A 26,354-nucleotide genomic window follows, 5' to 3' on the forward strand; every position below is an offset into this window, starting at 1 on the left:
TTAAAAGAAAGGTCCTTTAAGTTCTTCCTGAACTAAAGACCCCATCTAAACAAAACTAATAACTGGCCCTCAAACATGCAGGTATTTATGGCTTACATGCACACAAATGCTAGTTGCAAAGTAGGAGAATAGAGTCCAGAGAAACAAAGGGGAAAAGGAAGTGGGGGAGATGGCAAACAAGGCAGTGGCCTCTACTGAAGAAGGACAACTCAGGAACCTGTTTATGGGACTTTTTTTATTCATTCATGGGATGTGGGCGTAGTTATCTGGGCTGGCATTTATTGCCTATTCTAATTGTTCAGAGATCAATTAAGAGTAAACCAAATGTGGGTAGGGTCTGAAGTAACATGTAGGCCAGGCCAATTAAGGACAGCAGATTTCCTTCCCTAAAGGACAGTAGTGAAACAGATTAGTTTTCCAATGGACTGGGCTTACAGCCGCGAGGAACAGAGAAAAAGAGTTGTGAAGAGGGGCACCTGTATTTGTAAGAACTGGGGTGAGGGAGATATGGAAAAACATGGATAGGAACAGGATTTGTGAAAGGGCGTTTCATCCACTGTCAGGAACACCCTGGCTTCAAAGAGAGGTCAGTAAATGACGACACCTGACATGGTGATCTGAGATACCAATGGCTGGAGGGGAAAGGATGGGCAGGTGTAGGCTCCTGTGGATGGGTTGAATGTCAACATAGGGAGCTAAAAAAGCTATTGGATTTATGGAAAGGAAGTGGATCTGAATGCTCAGGACATCTAGTCGGGGCAGCTGAAATTCTTTGGTGAAGAGTGTTCACTGTCATCATCCACTCTGCTGGAAATCAAAAATACACATTGGGGAAGAAAATGTCTGTGACTGGATCTGGAGAGGGTATGATAAATGTGTAGACCTGAGGTGAAGAGGTATGCAAGATCCACCAATTTGCAGCCCTTTAAATGGAAGCATTTCACACTGACTCATGCGCTGTATAAGACACAGGTCTGTAGGTCTCCTGATCTCAGGTGATTCAAATGCATTGGTTACCTGTTTACTGCACACCTCTCTACCTCAGACCTCACTGACCACTTCATTAACACAGACTCTTATGGACACAGAGACCAAGGAAAGAATAGAGAAGTTTTACAATGGAGCATTGGTGTCAACATAAGGGATACCCCAAGTTGTTCAATTCCAGGATGAGGAGGAAAAATACTGACTCTTTCTTTATACACCTGCTCCTTTGGAATTTAACTAATGCTCAGCTCACCTACCATTAATTTAACGCATATACTTAGGTAGTAGAAATAACAGACGAGTCCAAAAAGCAAGAAGATTTTTTAAACAATCATACATACAATCACAGAGCTTACAGTCTCAATGTTCGTCTTTTGAAATTAATGGTCAGAAATTCATAGCAGGTATATATCCAAATTCCCAATTTCTACTGAAAACACAAATTTGCAAAAACAAAAATCCTACTATGCCATACAAAGTGCCAGTTAGAGGGTCAAACAAAGCAAAATATCCAACAACAATCTTTTAGGTGATTGCATCATGTTGGTTTGTGTGGCTTGAATTAGGAATCATTTTGGATTGGCACGCCTTCGCCATAGAGTCATAGAGATCTACCGCACAAAAAAGGCTCTTCAGCCATTGCGTCCACAATAGTCAAAAAAATTTACCTAAATATTCTAATTTCAGCATTTGGCCAAGTGTTAGTTAAAGTCAAAGCAAATTAAATAACACATCAATACGTTACTTATCTACGCCCAGAAGGTTAAATGCAGACATCTGTTATGCTTGCTCCTCAAAGTGGTCTCAACATAGCATTCATTCCTTTATTGTGAGTTTAGTGACCGTTATAATTACATAAGACCATAAGACCATAAGACATAGGAGTGGAAGTAAGGCCATTCAGCCCATCAAGTCCACTGCGCCATTTAAATCATGGCTAATGGGCATTTCAACTCCACTTTCCTGCACTCTCCCTGTAGCCCTTGATTCCTTCTGAGATCAAGAATTTGTTGGTCTCTGCCTTGAAGGCATCCAACGTCCCGGCCTCCACTGCACTCTGTGGCAATGAATTCCACAAGCCCACCACTCTCTGGCTGAAGAAATGTCGTCTCATTTCAGTTTTAAATTTACCCCCTCTAATTTTAAGGTTGTGCACACGGGTTCTAGTCTCCCCGCCTAACGGAAACAACTTCTTTGCCTCCACCCTTTCTAAACCATACATTATCTTGTAAGCTTCTATTAGATTTCCCCTCAACCTTCTAAACTCTAATGAGTACAATACCAGGATCCTTAGCCGTTCATCATACGTTAAACCTACCATTCCAGGGATCATCCGTGTGAATCTCCACTGGACGTGCTCCAGGGCTAGTATGTCCTTCCTGAGGTGTGGGGCCCAAAATTGGACACTGTATTCTAAATGGGGCCTAAGTAGAGCTTCGTTTACTCACATTGAATTTCATCAGCCATGGATGGTTTCAAAGTTAAAACTATTTAATGTTAGTAGCTGTTGGGATATCTGGCCAACTTTCTTATGGTTGGTAATGTTGTTTTTCTCTTTGTTAATTAAACCAGTTGTACCAAAGATCCACAGACCACAGTTATAGAAAATGGAAGGAGTCAGATGGGCAAATTCTCCTTTGAGGTTTTTCGCTTTGTGAAACACAAAAACCAGAAGATGTCTCCAGTATTTTTACACTGTGTAACAAAGCTTTGCAAAGCAGATGACTGTCCCTTCTTGACTCCAGTAAGTGGCATTATTTATTTTTAAGTTGAACAGGAATCTTGAGATCATTATGTCCAATTATATATTTTGATTGGAGCTTTTAACTTCAAATCCATTCCATTAGAAAGATCACAGACTTATACTAACATAATATCTGTCTCCTTGCTCAGCTCACCTACCATTGAAATCTTTTTGCATGCCTTTATCACTTTCAGTCTTGGTGCTGTCAGTTTTACATGCTGCACTCTTTGTAGATTTCAGACTTTCAAAAACTCTGCTACTCAAGTTCTTTCCCTCACTAAGTCCAATTTACCCGTCATCTCTTCCTCAAGTTGTTGAATCACAGGATGATCACAGGCCGCCACAATGCTATATGGCTCATTGTGTCCATTTTAGTTCTCTACAACTGAACTAATTCCACTCTTTGTGCTTCCAGACTTCAAATGTCGTATTCTCATCAGTATATTTAAATTTCTTATTGTGTCACTTCTCCCAACTTATGTAACCTGCTCCTAAGATTTTCATTCCTCTGATTCCAACCTCCTCTTGATCCCTTCTTTGTATAGCCACGATACTAGTGGCATTAAGTTGCCTGGGTCCCAAACCCTGGAACTCTTTCCTTCAATCTTTCCAGCTCATTACCTTCCATTCTTTTGTTAAGACTTCAAGTAAAATTCTCTCCTTTGACCAGGGTTTTCTTTGCCTCACCTTAACAATATAATGCACCTTGGCCCATTTGCCACCATCATTCGTCTCCTTACATTGCCTCATTTGTATTATGTTTAGCCTAATTTTTTGATTTTTTGAAGCACCTTGAAATGCTCTCCTGTTTTAAGTTAATTTTATAAATCCCAACAATTCGTAAGCTTCAATTTCAGGGTTTGTAACAGGAAACAAAATATATCATATTCTGCCTAAAACTTCCAAAGGCATAACAAAGAAATAAATAAGTCATTGAACATCTTAAGAAATAGTAGCAGGCGTAGACGACTTAGCCCATTGACTCTGCTCTACTATTACGAAAAGATCAATGTTGATCTGACTGTGACCCTAACTCCCCTATCCTACACAGCATGTACTAACAGCGAAGTAAACAAGACACAGCTGTGGGGTAGGTGGTTGTGGGGTGTGGGGCTGGAGGGGCTGGATAGCAGCAAAGAACATTTAAAAAAGGTAGAGAACAGATACCATGCAGTCAGTTTCTGAAGTTATAGAATTCAATATTGAGACCTTGGAGCTGTAAGGTGCTTAAGTAGCATATGAGCCTTGTAATGTTTGTGTCTTTTGCGAATATTTTCTTTGGTTGGAGAGGATGGAACTTGAAGAATATTCCCAGGACAAGGAGCCAATACATAACAAAATAACAGTGGAAGTATCTTAACTGAGGATTGTCAATGTTGAAATCCTCTACCCCAGAGAACTATGCATGTTCAATCAATGAGCATATACTGGAATAAAAATCAATAGCTGGAAGGTTAGTTTTCAGACGTTTCATCACCATTCTAGGTTACATCATCAGTGAGCCTCCAACGAAGCGCTGGTGTTATGTCCTGCTTTCTATTTATCTGTTTAGGTTTCCTTGGGTTGGTGATGTCATTTCCTGCATTGGTGATGTCATTTCCTGTTCTTCTTCTCAGGGGACGGTAGATTGGCTCCAAATCAATGTGTTTGTTGATGGAGTTCTGGTTGGAATGCCATGCTTCTAGGAATTCTCGTGCGTGTCTCTGTTTGGCTTGTCCTAGGATGGATGTGTTGTCCCAATCAAAGTGGTGCCCTTCCTCATCTGTATGTAACATTATTCCAATGAGCCACCACACACTGCAGCACAGAGGAATTACGAAGAGCAAAAGAAAATCACCTATACAGTGTATTCAAAAAGAATGGGTACCCTATGAACACAGTCCGCCAATTCCTCAGCAACAAACCCAAACAAACAGACAAAATGGGCCCAGAAACCGTAACCACGCTCCCCTACATCAAAGACATTTCTGAAATGACTGCCAGACTACTCGGACCTCTTGGCATCAGGGTAGCCCACAAACCCACCAACACACTAAAACAGCAGCTAATGAACTTAAAAGACGCTATACAGACAACAAGCAAAACGAACGTCATCTACAAAATACCTTGCAAGAACTGTGACAAACACTACATTGGACAAACAGGCAGAAAGCTAGCTGCCCAGGATATATGAACATCAACTAGCCACAAAACAACATGACCCACTATCACTCGTATCTTTACATACAGATAAGGAAGGGCACCACTTTGATTGGGACAACACATCCATCCTAGGACAAACCAAACAGAGACACACACAAGAATTCCTAGAAGTATGGCATTCCAACCAGAACTCCATCAACAAACACATTGATTTGGTGCCAATCTACCATCCCCTGAGAAAAAGAACAGGAAATGATATCACCATTGCAGGAAATGACATCACCAACCCAAGGAAACCTAAACAAATAAATAGAAGGTGGGACATAACACCAGCGCTTCGTCGGAGGCTCACTGATGATGTTACCTAGAATGGTGACGAAACATCTGAAAACGAACCTTCCAGCTCAGCGAGCAAACTCACATCCAGAACCTCAGCCTGAGCTACAAATCTCAAAACCCGCTAAAAATCAATAAATTTTTGAAGACACAGAATCAAGGGATATGACAGGAAAATGGAGATGATGTAGAAGTTCAACCATAGTTTTATTGAATAATGAAGTAAGTTTTGGTAATTACTAAATCTCTTACTGCTATAATTTCTTATTTTCTTACATCCTTAAATTCTTAATGATGCATTGTCACACTTATTTCAGAACATGTAGGGTATCTAACATCAGGGAAATATTGGATCTTTGTACAGAGCTTCATTTGCCAGTGGATGTGGATTATAGAGGAGGAAAAAATGTTAACTTTTTATGTTTCTTGCCTGCTAACACATAAAATGTGATTCTTTGTATGTGAATGTTCATAACAATGAATGTGAAAAGGACAAGGAGAAAAGAGTTCACACTGAACTTGACAGAAGTCTTTGGTTTCACCTTCCTATCTTCCCATTATATACAGGGATACCTGTTTCAAAGTAAAAAATGACTTTGACATTGGAGCTGTTGTCCAGTTTAGGTCATGTTTATTTGTCTTAAATATTCCCAGACTCTGAATGATGGGTTATTAGTCCACAGACAAATCAGCGACTTGTTGCCAGCCAAAGCTCTATTCACAAACAACTCCCAATTCAATCTCGATAGTAACTAGATTCAAACAAACAGCTGTGTGAGTACAGTAAGTGTCAGGTTATTGGCTTTTCCAATGTGCAGCAATCTTTTATCAATCTTACGTTTTTACAACAGTTTTTCCCACACGTCAATGCACAATCAAAAATACACAAGTGCCCCACTCTAAAAGAAATGAAACACTATTTAAAAAGTTTATTTCATTGCAACAAACAACAAAACACAAGACCTGTAACCATTCATTCTTTCTCCCTCTGTTTACAATTTATGTGGTCTTAGCATTTCTTAACCCTTTGACTTTTTCCAACATTTTATGCTCAAAACAATGCATAGACAGTTACATCTGAATAATTTTTACATTGAATTCTTGCAATAAAATAATCCAACTAAATAATCATGCAATCTGAGTCTTAAAATTTTCAGTGACAACCAATGTATTGTGCTCAGTGTGAATTAATATTTCCTTGGTATCATGTAAGACATTGACATTGAATTATTGAAGAGCCAACAATAATCCCAAAGTCTCCTAAAACAAATTACTTCCACTGATTTGGTTTAGTTTCTTAGAGAAATACCCTACTGACTTTTTTATTCCTGACTCATCATTCTTATCCCAAATCACTTGTCTAAATTTCTGGAAAACCAGGGGCAGCTAATATCGGTTCATAATATTGGATTGCCTTCAGCTACTCAAAGGCTGATTAGCATTCCACTGACCGTACCACTTCTATTTGTTTCTTTAACAAATTTCCTTAACACTGTATGAAATTCCCCAAAATTGACACTTGGCTGATTTTGTGGTAAAATTCAGCCTTTCGCCTTCTGCTGGTAGAAAATCAATCTGTACATTGAGCCTCGCATACAAAATGATGTGTAATCAACCTGCAATCCATGTGAACGTCAATAGCCTATTGACAAATTTGTACCTATAAATAGAACAATTCAATGCATAAAGCCCAGGGAAATATCAATGTGCCAAGACTAAGCCGTAACTACAATTTGAACAGTTTCAATATTTATAGGGCTCCAGGCTTGAAGTGAAATGACGGAACAGTTCTTGACAGGGAACCTTGAAGTATCAGTTTCCCAAGAGTGTCACAGTATTTTTTTAAACTGCAGGATGTTTATATTACATTCTTGCTCCACGTTTCCTACCCAGATGTCATGCAGATTTATCGCCATTCGGGTAGGGAGGCCTGCAGCAGCAAGGTGAAGCAGACAGCAAGTTCCCTGTGGCCTACAGCAGTCCTGGAAAGGCAATTAAGTTGTGTATCCAGCTCATTCCAACAGCCTGGTTCAGACCAGAAAGCTGTAACAATTTGGACTTATTACAAAATGGTCAAATTGAAAGCACATAGTCTCTTTAATTCATTGATCAAGTTGCTTTATGGGAGTAGATTGGTCATCAGCACCACAGGTTGTTAGAACTGTAAGTTTTAAGGTTGACAGAAGTTTTCTGTTTCCAGTCTTAATGTGCCTCCTGGCCCTCACCCATCTAGCCTTGGCAAGGTTTAATTTATCCCTGATCAGTTCCTTGCTAAGCTGGACCTAATGTCTGGAAGGCTATGAAAGAGTTGTGAGGTTTGATGAGAACTCAGCACTGGTAAACAGTAGTTCTGAGGAAGAGTCACTGGATCTGAAATGTTAACTCTGTTTTCTCCTTCACAGATGCTGCCAGAACTGCTGAGCTTTTCCAGCAACTTTGTTTTTGTTCCTGATTTACAGCATCCACAGCTCTTTTGGTTTTTACTGGTAAACAGTAAATGGCTTGTAAGGTGACAAGCAACTTTCTGTGACATGAATACTCCAATTATGAGATTTTAAAAAAGGAGAACTGGAAAAAAATGGGACATCAGAAATCCTACATCAAGTAACTCACCTCCTGACACCCCAAAGTGGGACTATGCCATCCACAGGCCCAAGTTTGATGGAACACTCTCCACTTGTCCAGATGGGTGCAGCTCCAACAACTCTTAAGAATCTTGACAAAGTCCTGGAAAAAGAAATCTGCTTGATTGGACCACATCCACAAATATTCACTTCCTCCACCATCAGGAATGATGCATATCAGGCTCCTCACTTCCCATATGGAGAAGATAGAGGAGCTGACCAGGAAAGCTTATGACTGTTTTTGTTGACAAGGAAGCTATAATGGACATCAACACTGTAAGCTCCATCGTACAAAATCTCTCTTTAATACCATCAGCACAAACTCATTCTTAATCTGCACAATCTTTCATGCATCTTCTCCAGCTAATTTCTTCTTTTCTCTTGCATTGGCACTAGCAGCACCCTGGAAGCCTCTGTAAGTGAAAGATCACAGCCTGAACCCCCTCAGTGACAGCTCCTCGTCTGAGAAGGAAAGCTGTGAACTTACAGAGCAAACATTGGCAAAGTGATCAGCTGTACCCTCATCCACCACTGAGACCTTTACTTCAGTGGGTACGCTATCTGGACTAGATGCAGCACAATTTGTGGAACACATCACTGACATGTTGCCACAGCGGGTCAAGAAAGAAGCACCCAAGGTCTCTAACACTCAGAGGATGGCTGGAGAGTAAGCACCAACTCAATCCATGAAGAAGATTTGTCTTGCTCTTGACCATTAATGAAACACCCTACCAGTTCAGACAAATACAGAAATGTCACACAGGCGTGCTGGAGGCACCTGGTAGTCTGGAATAAAAATGGAGGAGTGCCCCTGTGGTTCTGTCAGAATGTGAGCCCCTGACAGTCTCAATGGAAAGAGAACAGCCACCTTGGAGACCCAGGTCCAGCAGTACACTCAGTGGCTCAAATCAGACCTACACTCATTGTTTTAGCCATGGGTGCTCCGTAGTTATGGCAAAGCGAGAGGGTACAAACCATTTTGATCTCCTCAAGTGCCCCTTCCTCTAAGGAGACAGAGTGGTGCCTACAGGAGGATTGACACCCAAAAACATCCTCACATAAGACTCCACAGGTGTCTAGTCCATCTGTCCCCCCACTACCTGTAGCCCCGAAGCCTGCAACAATACTACCCAATGGTGGTGAGTGTGCATTTGGACCGGAGACTCTCGGCAGGATAAGGCCCTCTAAGTCTAAAGCCACCCAGGGACAACGACCCAGGTCACCTGAGCCAACAGGCCAAACAACAGAGCAGGATCCCTCCGCTGAGCTGTGAATGAGGGCCTCCCTAATGGCACTGTGGATCGAATGGACTGCAGTAGTTCAAGAAGGCAGCTCACTACCACCTTCTCCAGGGCAACTCGACATCACTAATGAATGCTGACCCAAGCAGTGAAGCCCACAGCTCATGAATTTTTTTTTCAATGAACTATGTTACATTTATTCCACAAACAAAAAAAGTGAAAAAACAGCAAACCAGAAAGTTAGACAAGCAGATAATTTCTTTACATATAAACTGGGAGCTGCCTGCCAGATCAGCAACTTCAGTGCACAAACAAATCAAACAAAGCCTGAACCCAGCTGAGTCATCCTTGAGGCAAGTGGCTGGAAATTGTCTCCGTTCTCTGGGTCTATCCAGAACATTGCTCTCTCCCCAGCTTGTGGGTGCTCCTCTTGGTCAGTTTCCTGTCCCTCTGTCTCATTTTCAGAGGATTGCTCTCACAGTCACCCATTTGTCTGCATCCAGAACATCCCCCCATTTTGTCGGAGCTATGATTCAAAACCCTGGAGTGGTGTAGGCATGGGATCCTTGTCATCAGAAGGGACTATACCCCTGTGGAGTCACCAGTAGCGTTGATCTTCCCTTCTGCATCAGTTTGTGCATTTCTTCCAGGAGTCCCGAGTGGCAATGCTGCTAAAGTTTATGGATATGGGGGAATACTTTGTCTCCCAGAAACGATTCCTGCAGAGACTAAAGAGCTTGGAAAGATATCTATATACTCCAGTAGGTCCTAGGAATCCGATACACACCTCCAAAGTTAAGCATCAGTGATCAAAATTCATAGAGCATTAAGGGAACAGAATCCTTTCTTCTCTAGAAACACCTCTAGTTGGTGATGGGATGCTCTCAAAACAAAATGGGCGCAATCAAAAGCACCCTGCAGCTAGGGGGTCAGCCATGCGAGAGAATCTCATCTGAGCTATTTAACTGTCTTCACCAAAGTTAAAGGAAATGGGATGGTCTCTGACAAAACTGGCATCAATCACATCCTGTACACAAGCATTAGTAGAGGACTGGGGGATGCCACAAAGATCCCCACTTGCCATCTGAAACAAGCTGTGAACACAAATATTAAGTGACGTTATGACATCAATGGCAGCCAGAATGGGATTGTCATCCAGTTCTTCTGACTAGAAATCCTCACACAGCAGTTAGTATAGCTTGTCAATGATGGAGCAAGACAGCCTTAATCTTTGGCAATATTGCTGCTCATGTTTCCTGGAAGGAATGCACAAACTGAAACAGAAGGAAAGGACAGGGCTGGTCATAATTCCGCCATAGACCCTCCTGACAAAGAGGTTTTAATGCTGGACTACTCCAGGTCCAAACACTAGGGCTGACTGTGACCTAAATCCAGAACTGCAATGATATGGATCTCTAGACTCACATGGGAGCAAACATCCACTAACAGCGGGCAAAATTGGACTATAATCAAACAAGACCCTTGACTGCTATAGGAGTACCTCCTAGCTGACTACAGTCCAGCTAGGTTACCCTAGCCGATTACCCGACTAAACAACCCTTTCCTTTGGCTTCCACACATCATCATTTCCTTGGAGCATTTTTGCCACATAAGCTGCTATTACCTGCTGCAGCTCTAATGTTTACATAGCACCTTGCCATACAGTGGCATGTCTATGCCTACTCTGGTTAAAAGATTTACTCTTTGTGCTCCCATCACTACAATCGGCCTGCCTTTCCTTTTGTGCTAAGAAAAAAAATTAACCCATAGAGGATGCCTGCCTCTAAAGCACTACAAAAGACCTTGAATGCTAAAGGAGTATAAGATTTGAAGTTTGTCTGGCTCTGTAAGAACATCAAAAATCCTGTATTTTTACATAAAATGCCTGGCTGTCCTGACTGCATAACAACATGACATAAGCATGCCTGCTGTGGGTGTGGCTGAGCTCAAAAGTAGATGTTGGAAGCCCTGAAATATTGTTGACTTAGGCCAAGATTATTCGTGATGCCAATCCTGAGTTGTGAACATGAAGGGTCCAGGAAGAGCATGGAAGAACTTTACATAGAAGAAGCAGTTCCATATGAAAAGAAGCTAGTACAGCCACTCTACCATGGATACAATGAGATTAGCAAGACCACGTGAGATAGCAAAGTGAAGGAGCTAGACTTGAATAGGTGTTGGAGGGAGTGATTTAGAAAGTGGTGTATAACAGAGGACAGAATGCAATGCATTGAAATGAAAGTTGAAATCATTGAGAAGAAAGAGGAAGAGGAGTAGGGGGATTTGGTGAGATTTTTGTGATAAACACTGCTTCCAAACAATAATCTTAATGGGAAAAATGATGCAAGATCTAACCAGGCATGGAAGGAGATTTCATAAAGAGCAGATGTATCATTAACCTTTAGCCAGACTTCCATTAACATCATGCTTTTGATGCAATTTTCCAGAATAAACATTCAGATAGTAAGTAGCTGTATCAGGTGTGAAGGCCAATGAGATATGCAGTAGAAAAACTGGGAATTGCTGGTTTTAAAGTGCTAGTGCTTCATGCTGATCTCTTCAGAGAATGTGAAGAGAAGCCAAGGAGAAGCTGCTGTCATTCCTAAGAGGGAGTCAAACCTGGTAGTAAAAGATTGGGAAAGTCATGGACCAGAGGAGAGTTAGCTAGTAAAGTGGGAGAGTTTGATCATCTGAGAGCAGAGAAGTAAAATGAGGCTTAACAGCTTGAGGTAGAGAAGGGTCTTAGGGGATGAATGAGAAGAGTAATTAAAAAGACAGAGCTAAAATGGAAATTAATGGATAGTCTTGGATCCAGAGTGGTAGTTAAAATGTTCACATGAATGGACCTGGGGAAAAGTTCAACTTACAAAGGGAAAACCATAAGAGCATAAGGCGTAGGAACAGAAATTAGGCCATCGGCCCATTGAGTCTGCTCTGCCATTCAATCATGGGTGATAAGTTCCTCAGGAACAAAAACAAAGTTGCTGGAAAAGCTCAGCAGATCTGGCAGCATCTGTGGAGGAGAAAACAGAGTTAACGTTTCGGGTTCTGAGAAAGGGTCAGACCTTCTGAGCGCTTTCAGCAACTTTGTTTTTAGACCACAAGACCATAAGACATAGAAGTGAAAGTAAGGCCATTCGGCCCATCAAGTCCACTCCGCCATTTAAATCATGGCTGATGGGCATTTCAAATCCACTTCCCTGCACTCTCCCCATAGCCCTTGATTCCTTCTGAGATCAAGAATTTGTCGATCTCTGCCTTGAAGGCATCCAACATCCTGGCCTCCACTGCACTCTGTGGCAATGAATTCCACAGGCCCACCACTCTCTGGCTGAAGAAATGTCTCCTCATTTCCGTTTTAAATTTACCCCATCTAATTTTAAGGCTTTGCCCACGTGTCCTAGTCTCCCTGCCTAATGGAAGCAACTTCCTAGCGTCCACCCTTCTAAGCCATACATTATCTTTGTAAGTTTCTATTAGATCTCCCCTCAACCTTCTAAACTGTAATGAGTACAATCCCAGGATTTGTTCCTGATAAGTTCCTCAACCCTATTCTCACCCTTTCTCCCCGTAGCCCTTGATAATCTAGAACTTATCTATCTCAGTCTTAAATGTACTCAGTGACCTGGCCTCCACAGCCTTCTGTGACAGTGAATTCCACAGATTCACCACGCTCTAACTGAAGAACTTTCTCCTTATCTCCGTTCTAAAAGGTCTTCCCTTTACTCTAAGGCTGTATCTTCAGGCCCTAGTCTCTCCTACCAATGGAAGCATCTTCCCGACATCCACTCTGTCCAGGCCATTCAATATTATGTAAGTTTCAAAAATATACCCCTCATCCTTCTAAACTCCAATGAGTATACTCCCAGAGGGCTCAAGCATTCCCCATATATTAAGCTTTCCATTCCTGGCACCAAGGTTACACAAAAATAGAATGTACAAAACTGATGGTAAAGGGGTAATATGAAATAGATATTAGACCATAACAAAGTGTCCAGAATTAAAGTCACAGGACCCATCATGGGATAATAATTACTTTAGCAGAGTGAAGTCAGCAAATAATATCAATGAGTTGCTGTCTGAGTTCAGAGACAGTATCATGAGTGAAGTCCACAAATAGTTTGTAGGAATGAGAATCTAAAATATGTACTGATGTTCCATTAGAACAATAAGCAATGTTCCTACTTTCTTTGGCTTAAGTATTCACTGTCTTAGCCAGCCAATCCATAAAGTTTGTCTGCCAATTAATGTCAACACAGTGTGGAGTTGGAGGAACACAGCAGGCCAGGCAGCATCTGTACTTCTTGCTATCTCTTGTCAATTAGTGTAATCTCTTTTCCATTTCCAATTTAATTTCCCTTCCAGTCACTGTTAACCTCAAACTTTACAAATGAAAGACAGACCATTACAAAACGGCTTCACATCACGAGAAGTATCATAAATGTCTACTGATTAAATTATTTTTGATTTCAATTGACAGAATTGCTACAAGAGGAAACGAAGAGGCATAATGGAGGTCACTACTTCAACCCCTCGCAGTTCCACTGGGAATGCAGTAATTACTGCTGGTCCTATTATTACTAGGAGCGAAAGTGGTAAGGTTAACCTGCTACTGTCCAATGGCAAACAAATAACAGGGAATGTTAAGATAAGTTCAGACTCTCTACAACTGTATCTTTTGATGTGCTACTAGAAATTAGTGTTGACAATACAAGCAGATGAATACTTGAAGATAATTTTATCAGAACTCACGTAAGCTGTATTAGAAATTGAGGATGCACTATACGTGATTGTTCAGTTAAGTGCTTTGCAATTATGGTGATGATTGCTATTCCATATTGTGCATACATTTCAATGTCACAATTTTGCATTCTGCTGGACCAGATTCATTACACGCAGATTCATACAGTGCCATTTTAAATGAATAGCACTTCATTTGTTCCACTTACATTTGACTATAGACTTTGTATTGGCTGCACATATCAGACTGTTGAAAATGGCTGGCTGCACTCCCATTGTTGGTCTAAGGGCTAGTGAAGTGGGCTGGATTGGAAGTCAGACCAGGCAACCTGTGAGGAGCTGAAGAGATTGCCAATTGCCATTGCTGACAGTTTAGAAAGCCTAGTGTGGGGATCCAGAAGCAACAATGAAAATAAAGGAATGAGACATGAAACATTCCTACAGCCCTCACACTCTCCTCCCTCCTGGTTGCCCCCACACACTCCCCATGTCTCACCCATGCCAATATATGCCACCCAATGCTTTCTACAGGTTAGTATGTTCCCTCATAACCCCAATGCAAACTTAATGCCTATTTACTTCCGTCACCCTTTCCCCCTTTACTTATCATACCGTCTCACCTGGTATCCTTAAGTACCCATGTACCTAGTAGAAAAATAAAGTTCTGTGACTTGTAAAGACCATTTTCTAATCTTTCTGTATTTTTTTGGATAGTTGGTTTAAGGAAATATGAAAATAATCTATTTTACAACCAAGTATTGTTGAGGAATTGCTAATTTTTTTTTATAAAGCAAGTAGCCTGACGTTGTCTTAACTGTTTATGTAGCTACTATATCAAGCAGTAGTAGGTGGTTTGCAGACAAATGGAGAAAAGGTCTGTGCATACATGGAGATTCAGCTGGCCACAAGTAGCTGATTGGACTGTGAATTAGTGACTGGTTATTGGATGATAAAGGCCTTCTGACTGACAACAACTATGTGATTGGTTCCGAGATAGCTGAACAATTGAACAATTCTCAAGATACAAACCATTAGATCTCCCCAGGTTCAGGATCTGTCTCTGCACTCTATAGTAAAAAACCACTTTAACCCTGAAGAAAACCAATATATTTTTCCTTCAGCAGTTACTGAGGCTGTAACTTTAATTAATGAGGTAGAGACCTTTCTAAATGTGAACCAGTTACCCTGTCCCTCTGGCAAAACAGTGAAAACATCTGGAGAATGAAGGTTGAAAAGTAGCATTCTGATCAGCACAATACCTTTTGAAAATCTTTTAACTTTTATCACAACTCCAGAAATAGCAGGGTGTGATCTTCAGTGCACTATCACAGTAAGGCATATTGAAGATTGAGGACTCTTATCTGGATTGACTTGAAACAGTGGTAATGAAGATCTGGGCATGGTATTAGTAAGTAATAATGCAGGTGAAGAAAAACACCAGCTCCTAAACTAGAAGATCGTACGAACTGCAGGTGCTGGAGTCAGAGATAACGCAGAGTGGAACTGGAGGAGCACAGCAGGCCAGGAAGAAGGGTCCCAACCCAAAATTTGAACTTCCATCCTCCTCTGATACTGCCTGGCCTGCTGCGTCCCTCCAGCTCCACATTGTGTTGCCTCTCACTCCAGTATTAGCAATTCTTACTATCTCAGAGACAAACAGGATGCTGGAAGAGCACAGCAGGCCAGGCAGCATCTGGAGGAAAGGAGCAGTCAACATTTTGCATATTAAGTCTCTTCAGCCCTGAAGGAGGCTAACAGTCCTAAAGAAGGATAATACCTGAAATGTTGGCTGCTCTTTTCCTCCAGATGCTACCTGGTCTCCTAGGTTCTCCCATCCTCCTGCTTGACTACCTCGGATTCCAAAATCTGCAGTCTTTTTTTGCCTCGAGTGAAACATAGGAATCAGGTGATATCTAGTTTTGGCTGATGTAGATTGAGCATGAGCAGAGTAAGAAGAAACTAGAAAAAGACAAAGACAGAGATGGATACATTCTTTCAGAATTCTGAAAATTGAGTGAGTAATGCATGAGACTTTTCGGAGCTTGTAAGAATGAGTCTAATGAGGAAATTCAAAAGGAAAAGCTCATGGATACTTGAGATAATGGGAACTCCAGATGCTGGAGAATTCCAAGATAATAAAATGTGAGGCTGGATGAACACAGCAGGCCCAGCAGCATCTCAGGAGCGCAAAAGCTGACGTTTCGGGCCTAGACCCATCATCAGATAGGGGGATGGGGTGAGGGTTCTGGAATAAATAGGGAGAGAGGAGGAGGCGGACCGAAGATGGAGAGAAAAGAAGATAGGTGGAGAGGAGAGTATAGGTGGGGAGGTAGGGAGGGGATAGGTCAGTCCAGGGAAGACGGACAGGTCAAGGGGGTGGGATGAGGTTAGTAGGTAGATGGGGGTGCGGCTTGGGGTGGGAGGAAGGGATGGGTGAGAGGAAGAACCGGTTAGGGAGGCAGAGACAGGTTGGACTGGTTTTGGGATGCAGTGGGTAGGGGGGAAGACCTGGGTTGGTTGTGTGGTGCAGTGGGGGGAGGGGACGAACTGGGCTGGTTTAGGGATGCAGTAGGGGAAGGGGAGATTTTGAAACTGGTGAAGTCCACATTGATACCGTTAGGCTGCAGGGTTCCCAGGCGGAATATGAGTTGTTGTTCCTGCAACCTTCGGGTGGCATCCTTGTGGCACTGCAGGAGGCCCATGATGGACATGTCATCTAGAGAATGGGATGGGGAGTGGAAATGGTTTGCGACTGGGAGGTGCAGTTGTTTGTTGCGAACTGAGCGGAGGTGTTCTGCAAAGCGGTCTCCAAGCCTCCGCTTGGTTTCCCCAATGTAGAGGAAGCCACACCGGGTATAATGGATGCAGTATACCACATTGGCAAATGTGGTGGTGAACCTCTGCTTAATGTGGAATGTCATCTTGGGGCCTGGGATAGGGGTGAGGGAGGAGGTGTGGGGGCAAGTGTAGCATTTCCTGCGGTTGCAGGGGAAGGTGCCGGGTGTGGTGGGGTTGGAGGGCAGTGTGGAGCGAACAAGGGAGTGACGGAGAGAGTGGTCTCTCCGGAAAGCAGACAGGGGTGGGGATGGAAAAATGTCTTGGGTGGTGGGGTCGGATTGTAGATGGCGAAAGTGTCGGAGGATGATGCATTGTATCTGGAGGTTGGTAGGGTGGTGTGTGAGAACGAGGGGGATCCTCTTCGGGCGGTTGTGGCGGGGGCGGGGTGTGAGGGATGTGTTGCAGGAAATACGGGAGACGCGGTCAAGGGCGTTCTCGATCACTGTGGGGGGAAAGTTGCGGTCCTTGAAGAACTTGGACATCTGGGATGTGCGGGAGTGGAATGTCTTGTAGTGGGAGCAGATGCGGCGGAGGCGGAGGAATTGGGAATAGGGGATGGAATTTCTCATTCTCTAGATGACATGTCCATCATGGGCCTCCTGCACTGCCACAATGATGCCACCTGAAGGTTGCAGGAACAGCAACTCATATTCCGCCTGGGAACCCTGCAGCCTAATGGTACCAATGTGGACTTCACCAGTTTCAAAATCTCCCCTTCCCCTACTGCATCCCTAAACCAGCCCAGTTCGTCCCCTCCCCCCACTGCACCACACAACCAGCCCAGCTCTTCCCCCCCACTCACTGCATCCCAAAACCAGTCCAACCTGTCTCTGCCTCCCTAACCGGTTCTTCCTCTCACCCATCCCTTCCTCCCACCCCAAGCCGCACCCCCAGCTACCTACTAACCTCATCCCACCCCCTTGACCTGTCCGTCTTCCCTGGACTGACCTATCCCCTCCCTACCTCCCCACCTATACTCTCTCCACCTATCTTCTTTACTCTCCATCTTCGGTCCGCCTCCCCCTCTCTCCCTATTTATTCCAGAACCCTCACCCCATCCCCCTCCCTGATGAAGGGTCTAGGCCCGAAACGTCAGCTTTTGTGCTCCTGAGATGCTGCTTGGCCTGCTGTGTTCATCCAGCCTCACATTTTATGATCATGGATACTTTGTAGTTTTAACTACAAGTAAGATATTGCAGGTAAAATCACAATTCTGAAATGGATGGAATCCAGATACCTTGTCTAAAGGAAATTTGACCATAAGACCATAAGAAATAAGAACAGAATGAGGCCATTTAGACCATTGAATCTGCTCTGTCTCAATCACGGCCGATATGTCCCTCAACTCCATTCTCCTGCCTTTTCTCTGGAGATAATTCTTTCTGATTTTAACTGTCCTGATAGCTGAAATACATTTGTGAATTTTCTTGGTCCTTATCACCCAGACAGTTATCAAACAGGGCAGTTCACCTCCAGAGAGGAAAATGAGAAAATAGGCAGGAAACCCATTCTCCTGATTTACCAGCCAGCTGGTAAAGATGAACATTTGCTCCATGAACATTTGAAGAAAAACATCTCTCTTGGATCAATAAGTACAAATGCCAAACATGACATCAGCTAAAGCTGGGATCTGAACAAAGTTCCTCTACTTAGCTCTAACAATTTTCCAAACACCTATTGTGCATGTTTCCATTTCCCACATCAGGCATCATAACAGTCAATCTGTGTAAAGCTGGTAGTTTGAGTAATTTTTCTGCTGTGAACACATACAACCTAGGACACTAGTGACATTGTCCAAACCCCTTTCATAATGAATCCTTGCAGTCAGCAGAAAAGACACTTTGATCGGAACATTTTATGTTTGATTCAAACCAGGTTCTGGCAGTACAAGGATGGCTTATTAACGCATGTGCCACCCAGCTCAAAGGATTATTTTCACTGTCATCCCTTTGTGAGAAATACCTGATATTGTTTTGAGTTGACTTGTCTCTAGTATTGAGATGACAAGTTATAATGAAGAATAATAGGCGATTGGATTGCAATGTACCGCATTGAGTGTTTCAACCTGGAGATATAAAATTACCAGAAAATAATATGTATGCTCCAATGTAATATTACACTGATTACAGAAATCTGCCTTTCAGTTTAACAATCATGTATTATTGAAACATTAGGAACATCTGGAATTAAATGTTTATTATCAAAACAATAAACACATGTGGAAGTAAATGGTTTATTCCAAACTATAATAGGGGAGAGAACAAATAGCCAAATAAATTAGAATTCTATTAGGTGAGTTTAACGATTTTTGAATTCGATGCTATATCACTAAACATGCTACTCTACATTGTGTGAATTGTTATTTTGATACAGGCTTTAGTTTTTAAAAAAAATTCAAATATCCCTTTCAGTACTGTGCAGGTCTATAAATCACATCAAATCTTTGATCTTTTATTGTGTTATTTCTTTTGCCTTTGACAGATGACATAGCAACAAACAAATCCCAAGTTGGTAAGACTTGTGCCATTAATTTATTTTCATTTTATAATTGCCCAAGTTTAAAATGGCTAATTTTCTTTTAACATAATGCCCTTCATCAGTGTTTTTGTTTAACAGACTGAAGAGAAAGTAATTGCTCTGGTTGCTGTAAATAGCTATGTTATAATTGTGCACCTCAGAATCTCCTCTGGCCAGTAATTTTGCTGAAGTTCTCAGGATGAGGGAACTACACATAGCACATGAAAGATAAATGTATCAAAACTTGACAGGGCATAATTCAAAACGATTTATAAAGCAAAAGATTCTACGCATGATATTCATGTAAGTTTTAAGCAGATTCCTTACAGCAATTCTTTTGCATCCATATCTGAGTGAGAAGACAGTCCCTTTCAGATATGTTCTGGCTAGTACAAACTGGAAATATGGCTCTGAGAACAGCAGGGATGTTTGCATCTAATGACTGTTGGTGTTGCCTTCATTTCCCACACTTTGCCACAACTTTTCCCACGAATCTCATGAAATGCGAGAACTCACAACATTGTCCCATTAAAGAATACTAACTGCCCAACTAGCTGGTATAATGGTGGTTTCAGCCACATAAGAGCATTCACAGTTCACTTGTGAGACTCTAATGAATATAGGCCCAACCTACATGACCTCTCCTCATAAGACAGTCCCTCCAATCCTGGGATCAGCCTAGAGAACCTTCTCTGGACTGATTCTAAAGTCCATATGGCTTAGATCACATATGTAAACGCCGGAAAACATTTCTAGGCTCTTCAAAAGCTGGTCCCAGGATGGTTCAAATTAATTAAAGATAGTATGCAGGGGGTGATACTAACACAGGGTTGAGATACGGAATGGTATTGTGGGAAAAACACAATCAAAGAAATTAATTTTAACTGAAGTATTAAAGGAATAGTAGGAGGTAGTGAGGCCAGAATGATTGAGGGAAGAGCGTTCAGAGTTAGAATTTTGATCTATATGGGGGTCGAGTTATGGGGTCCTGTCAGGAGGCCGGGGTCAGGTCAGAATAGGCTCAGATCCCCATACCACAGCATTCTGTAATCTCTCCCCAATGGTCTTTTGCTTTTCTATTCTTCCTGTCAAAGTGAATAGCCTCACATTTTCCCACATTATGCTCCATCTGCCAATTTTTTTTGAGCTACCTGCTTAAACTATCTACATCCCTTGCAGACTCTTTATGTCCTCATAACTTGCTTGCTGGCCTGTCTTTGCATTATCAGCCAATTTTGGCTGAAGAAGGGTCACTCAAAACATTAACTCTGTTTTCTCTCCACAGACGCAAGATCTGCTGACTTTCTCCAACAATTTCTGTTTTTGTTGGTTATATTGTACTCTGTCTCTTCATCCAAGTCATTGATATAAATCATAAATAGTTGAATGCTCAGCACAGATTCCTCTGGTACCCAATTAGTTAGTTTGCTAACCTGAATATGACCTATTTATCCTGATTTTCTGTTTCATGCGAGTTGGTCAATCATCTATCCATGTTAACAATTTAACCTTAATACCTTGAGTTCTTATTTTCTGTTGTAATCTTTTACGTGGCACCTTATTGGATCCCTTTTGAAAATTCAAATGCAGTGCATCCACTGGTTCCCCTGCCTCCACTTTACTTGTTACATCCTTAAAGAGCTGAAATAAATTTATCAAGAACATTTCCCTTTTGTCAAGCCATGTTGACCTCATCTGATTGTATTTTGATTTCCTAAATATCCGGTGACCACTTGCTGAATGAATTCCAGGATTTTTTAAATGACAGGTAACTGGCCTATAGTTTCCTGCCTTCAGTCTCCCTTCTTTCTCAAACTGCGAATATTCATGTTTTCCTGATCTGTTGAGGTCTTTCCACCATCGGTGGATTTTGGGAGATTTCAAATGATTCATTCACAAACCCTGCTGCCACTTACTTTATGACTGCAAAATGCAAGCCACCAGGTCCGGGGGATCTGAGTTTTCCCAGTGCTTTTTTCTCTAGTCATGCGGATTGTTTTAATTTCCTTCTTTCTTTTTGTCTTATTTTTCTTCACAATACTTGGCATATGCTTTTATGACTTTTATTGAAGGTATTTACAAAAGTTTCAGTGTTTCTGCCATTTCCTTGTACCCATTAATTCGCTAATCTCACCCTCTTGATAACCAAGTTTACTTCAGCTACTCTTATTTTAACATACTTGTAGAATCTCTTCCTGATTCATATTTCTTGTTTGTTTACTCTCTTTCTGATTGCTCTGTCATAATTGACTGTGTCTCTGTAAAATTTATATTGGTTGCTATACACCGGACCTTTTGAGTCCCTCCAGCTTGAAACTCACTTGTAGAGATTATAAAATTCACACCATTGAAAATAGCGAATGTGAGAACTGAAGATGAGCATTTGTGACTTAATTGTGACTGTATTAGGCAAAATAGCGCTATCTAGCTTAATCTCAAGAAAGGATGAGTTGAAAGCAAATTCAATTGATATCTGGCATCACCATACCATGGGGCAGTATGGTAGCTCAGTGGTTAGCACTGCAGCCTCACAGCACCAGGCACCCAGCTTCGATTCCAACCTCAGGCAACTATCTGTGGAGTTTGCACAATCTCCCCGTGTCTGCGTCGGTTTCCTCCCACAGTCCAAAGATGTACAGGCCAGGGGGATGGGTCTGGGTGGGATGCTTCAAGGGGTGGTGTGGACTTGTTGGGCCAAAGGGCCTGTTTCTGCACTGTAGGGAATCTACTCATGCTTTAGACCATATTTTGGGAATGCATGAATTAATTCAGCACAGTTAGCATGGATTCACTGAGGGAAGGTCATGTCTGGCTAACAATGATTTAATGGTTTTAGGAGATAGCAATGAGGATAAATAAGAATAAACTGTACATTGGATGTTGAATATTTGGATTTTATCAAGGTTATTGGTAAGGTCCAATGTGGCAGACTGGTCAGGACATTGAGGGTCCAATAGGATTCTGGGCAAATAGCAAGTTGGAATCTATAATTTTGGGCTTTTGTTTCAGAAATGGCTTTCCAGTAGGGAAATTTACTTCAGGGATGAGCGCTTTCTCCCTTGCCTTTTGTAGTATGTGTCATTGATATAGACATAACCATTGCGGACACAATTAAGAATTTTGCAAATGGTTCAAAAATTGTCCATGTGGTTGATAGTGAGAAAGAAAACTGTAGACTACAGGAAGATATCAATGGACTGATAAGGTCAGCAGAAAGGTGGAATTTGATCCAGAAAAGTGTGAAGGAATACTTGTGGGCCAGGCAAACAAGGCAAAGCATACACGATAAATGATAATATTTAAGAAATATATATTAATAGAAGAGTTTTTGAATGTACGTCCATAACTGCTGAAGGTAACAGAATTGTATAGATAGTTTAGGGAAGCATTTGGAATACTTTACTGTATCAGCCAAGGCAGAAAGGATAAGAGGCAGGAGGCTATACTAGGAGAGCATAATAAGTTCAGTCAAAAATTTACTCCTGCCCTATACATCTGTCATCAAAAAAAGGATGTGATGATGCTAAAGAGGGTACTAAAGAGGCCAATAAAGATATTGACAGGATAACAAAGTGTGAAGCTGGATGAACACAGCAAGCCCAGCAGCATCTCAGGAGCACAAAAGCTGACGTTTCGGGTCTAGACCCTTCATCAGAGAGGGGGATGGGGTGAGGGTTCTGGAATAAATAGGGAGAGAAGGGGAGGCGGACCGAAGATGGAGAGAAAAGAAGATAGGTGGAGAGGAGAGTATAGGTGGGGAGGTAGGGAGGGGATAGGCCAGTCCAGGGAAGACGGACAGGTCAAGGAGGTGGGATGAGGTTAGTAGATAGGAAATGGAGGTGCGGCTTGGGGTGGGAGGAAGGGATGGGTGAGAGGAAGAACAGATTAGGGAGGCAGAGACAGGCTGGGCTGGTTTTGGGATGCAGTGGGTGGAGGGGACGAACTGGGCTGGTTTTGGGATGCGGTAGGGGAAGGGGAGATTTTGAAGCTGGTGAAGTCCACATTGATACCATTGGGCTGCAGAGTTCCCAAGCGGAATATGAGTTGCTGTTCCTGCAACCTTCGGGGGGCATCATTGTGGCACTGCAGGAGGTACATGATGGGCATGTCATCTAAGGAATGGGAGGGGGAGATAAAATGGTTTGCGACTGGGAGGTGCAGTTGTTTATTGCGAACCGAGCGGAGGTGTTCTGCAAAGTGGTCCCCAGGCCTCCACTTGGTTTCCCCAATATAGAGGAAGCCACAAGGGGTAGAGTTGATACAGTGGATACAATGGATACCCTGCAGCCCAATGGTATCAATGTGGACTTCACAAGCTTCAAAATCTCCCCTCCCCCCACTGCACCACACAACCAGCCCAGCTATTCCCCTCCCCCCACTGCATCCCAAAACCAGCCCAGCCTGTCTCTGCCTCCCTAACCTGTTCTTTCTCTCACCCATCCCTTCCTCCCACCTCAAGCCACACCTCCATTTCCTACCTACTAACCTCATCCCACCTCCTTGACCTGTCCCCTCCCTACCTCCCCACCTATACTCTCCTCTCCACCTATCTTCTTTTCTCTCCATCTTCGGTCCGCCTCCCCCTCTCTCCCTATTTATTCCAGAACCCTCACCCCATTCCCCCTCTCTGGTGAAGGGTCTAGGCCCGAAATGTCAGCTTTTGTGCTCCTGAGATGCTGCTTGGCCTGCTGTGTTCATCCAGCTTCACACTTTATTATCTTGGATTCTCCAGCATCTGCAGTTCCCATTATCTAAAATATTGACAGCAATGGGTGTTCTGAGCTTTCAGTAAGGACACATTAGACTGACACTGTTTTATTTAAGATAGAGGACACTATGGGGAGAATTAATTGAAGTGCATGAAATTATCAGGGGTCTAGATAGAGTGGTCAATAATGAGAGGCATTGATTTAAAATACTTGGTAGAAAGATGAGAGGGAAGTTGAGGGGAGAGAAGTATCCAGTGAGTGGTTGGGGACTAGAACTAACTGCCTAGAAATGGTGGCTGAGGTAGAAATGTTCATCACATTTAAAACAACAGTTGGACACACACTCATGCGTGCTGGAGTCTACAGATCAAGAGCTGCAATGTGGGATTAAGCTAGCTAGTTCTGTTTTCCCTGCTACAGTCACAATAAGCCTAATGCTCATCTTCAGTTCCTTACTTTTGCTATTTTCAATGGGTTGGATTTTACACTTCCACAAGAGGGTTTCAAGGTGGAGCAACTCAAAAATCCAGTATGTAGCTCTCCCACAGCATGCTCAACCTGTATGAATTTTACAGAAATACAGTCAAGCAGCTTTGTTTATTCCTATTGAGGTTCTTAAATGGTCGGTTAACAGCTATTTAAGGCTCTCACTCCATCTCCATTGCTATTTTACCTGTGGTAAGTGAGAGATACCATTTGGAAAGGAGTGTCAGGCAAGAGAGGAGGGGTTAGGGAGCCAACTCTACCCTGTGCCTGCCTGTAGTCCCAGGACTGGCCATTGCTCCGATGGCTCTACAGAGAGACTTTCTGTCCCTGAAGAATAGATTCCCACCTCCAGTCTATTAGTTGATCATGAAATAAGGCCTGTTTTCATGGACAGCAGCACTGCTGGGTGCAACAGTAAGCCTGCGTGCGTAGAAGCAGAGTGATGCAATGCTACATCATTGCCAAGTAGTCAGGCTGCAGCTGCCTGTCATAAAGATGGCACCACTCATATACTCACAGGATGGATACAAACATTGGAGCATCTTTGACAATGTAACAGTTCCAGGTGATATCTAGATTTGGAGATGTACTCTAAAATAATGCTGAGAAAAATTGCAATGTTTCCAAATAGCATTTCAGTGCCAATACTGTAGGTTTCCTGCTGTTTGAAAAATACCTGTACACAAGAAAAGTGAATTACACTAGTTATACCACAGCAACTATGTCATTAGATGTATCCTCTTGGGAATTGCTCTGTCCAAGTCATTGTTTTTTGTTGTTGGAGATAGTTCCCATCCTGGGATCAGATTTCTTTTCTTTGTGAAATAAGTTTTTACATTAATTTAATACCAACGTTCAAGAACAATGTGACGTCACCTGCACAGGGGCATACTGACACAACTAAATTCCCTATCACTAGACACCGTCATGAGGTGGTTTGTGTATCTGTATGATACCATACATATGGAGTTGGGTCTCATTGCTCATCTTGAATTGTGGGCTCTTTTGGGAATTGATACTCCATTAAATTACAGACAGGCAGCCCTAAATGGACTCCACTGACATTTTAGCTAGCAGTATGGGACCAAAGTGCCCAATAAAAGCCAGTCTCATATTTGCCTGACCATTCAAACCCAAATCTGTCTACAAAGCATCATTGAGATAATGACAAATCTTCTGTATCTTATGACAGCCAGATTTTCTAACTTGATAGAAAGGCTTCTTGATGTCAGATCATATTTTGAATGCATTATCCTCTTAAAGTCATGCTTGGATCAGATGTCTACAGACTGTATCGACAAAGGTAACATTTAACCCTCAAAATCAGATTGCAAATAAGGAAGTGAAAGTTTACCTAGAACAATACAAGGTAATTTAGATAATTTAAGTTAGATAAACAAATGTTTACAATTGGGAAAACTGACAGTTTTTACATTCTATTTTCAGGCAACATGGGAAAATCTACCTTTCACTTCAACTCTGTGACAACTTCATTAGTTTCTGGGGTTGTTATCCTAACTGTGCTGACCATTTCGTTTTTTACGACCTCTGTCATTCTTCATAGGAATCGGCTCGATAGTAATGCATTATCTGGAATCAGAAATCCTGTTTTTAACTAGTTGCCTCTGGGCAATTTCTTTGTTTTTGCTTATCTATATAGTACAGTTGGTTAGCATATTTTAGGGCACAAGGTTATGAGATATTTTTGGTTTAAGAATCAAGCATAAACCTGCTAGATGTTTTTGTAATCCAGTTTATTTGTATTTCCTAACATTCAACCATGTCAGAAAACAACATATAATTCCCACAAAGTCTTCAGTGATAATTTAATGAAAATGTCTTATTTCTTGGACATGAGTTGGTAGAGATGAGAGAATCTCTACTGGTTGACAGTAAGCTAAGGTGTTAGCAAGAATGGGAATATGTGTATAGTGTATTGATTTGGGAATGGATCCTAATTGCCCACTAAACGTAAAGGGAGGAAATTGAG

The 26,354-nt window shown here is 42.1% G+C and overlaps 1 protein-coding gene across 1 annotated transcript in view; it reads left to right on the forward strand.

The window, feature by feature from the left end:
- Positions 1–26,044, forward strand: part of zpld1a (zona pellucida-like domain containing 1a) — a 76,564-nt gene extending 50,520 nt beyond the window's left edge. The window contains exons 9-12 of the mRNA XM_048541194.2: positions 2,560–2,731; positions 13,555–13,669; positions 19,134–19,163; positions 25,811–26,044. Coding sequence (XP_048397151.1) covers positions 2,560–2,731; positions 13,555–13,669; positions 19,134–19,163; positions 25,811–25,983 — 490 coding nt within the window. The 3' untranslated portion in view covers positions 25,984–26,044. The remainder of the gene's footprint in view (positions 1–2,559; positions 2,732–13,554; positions 13,670–19,133; positions 19,164–25,810) is intronic.
- Positions 26,045–26,354: the final 310 nt, after the last annotated feature.

This window comes from Stegostoma tigrinum, chromosome 12 (assembly GCF_030684315.1).
Source record: "Stegostoma tigrinum isolate sSteTig4 chromosome 12, sSteTig4.hap1, whole genome shotgun sequence".
Classification (NCBI taxonomy): Eukaryota; Metazoa; Chordata; class Chondrichthyes; order Orectolobiformes; family Stegostomatidae; genus Stegostoma; species Stegostoma tigrinum.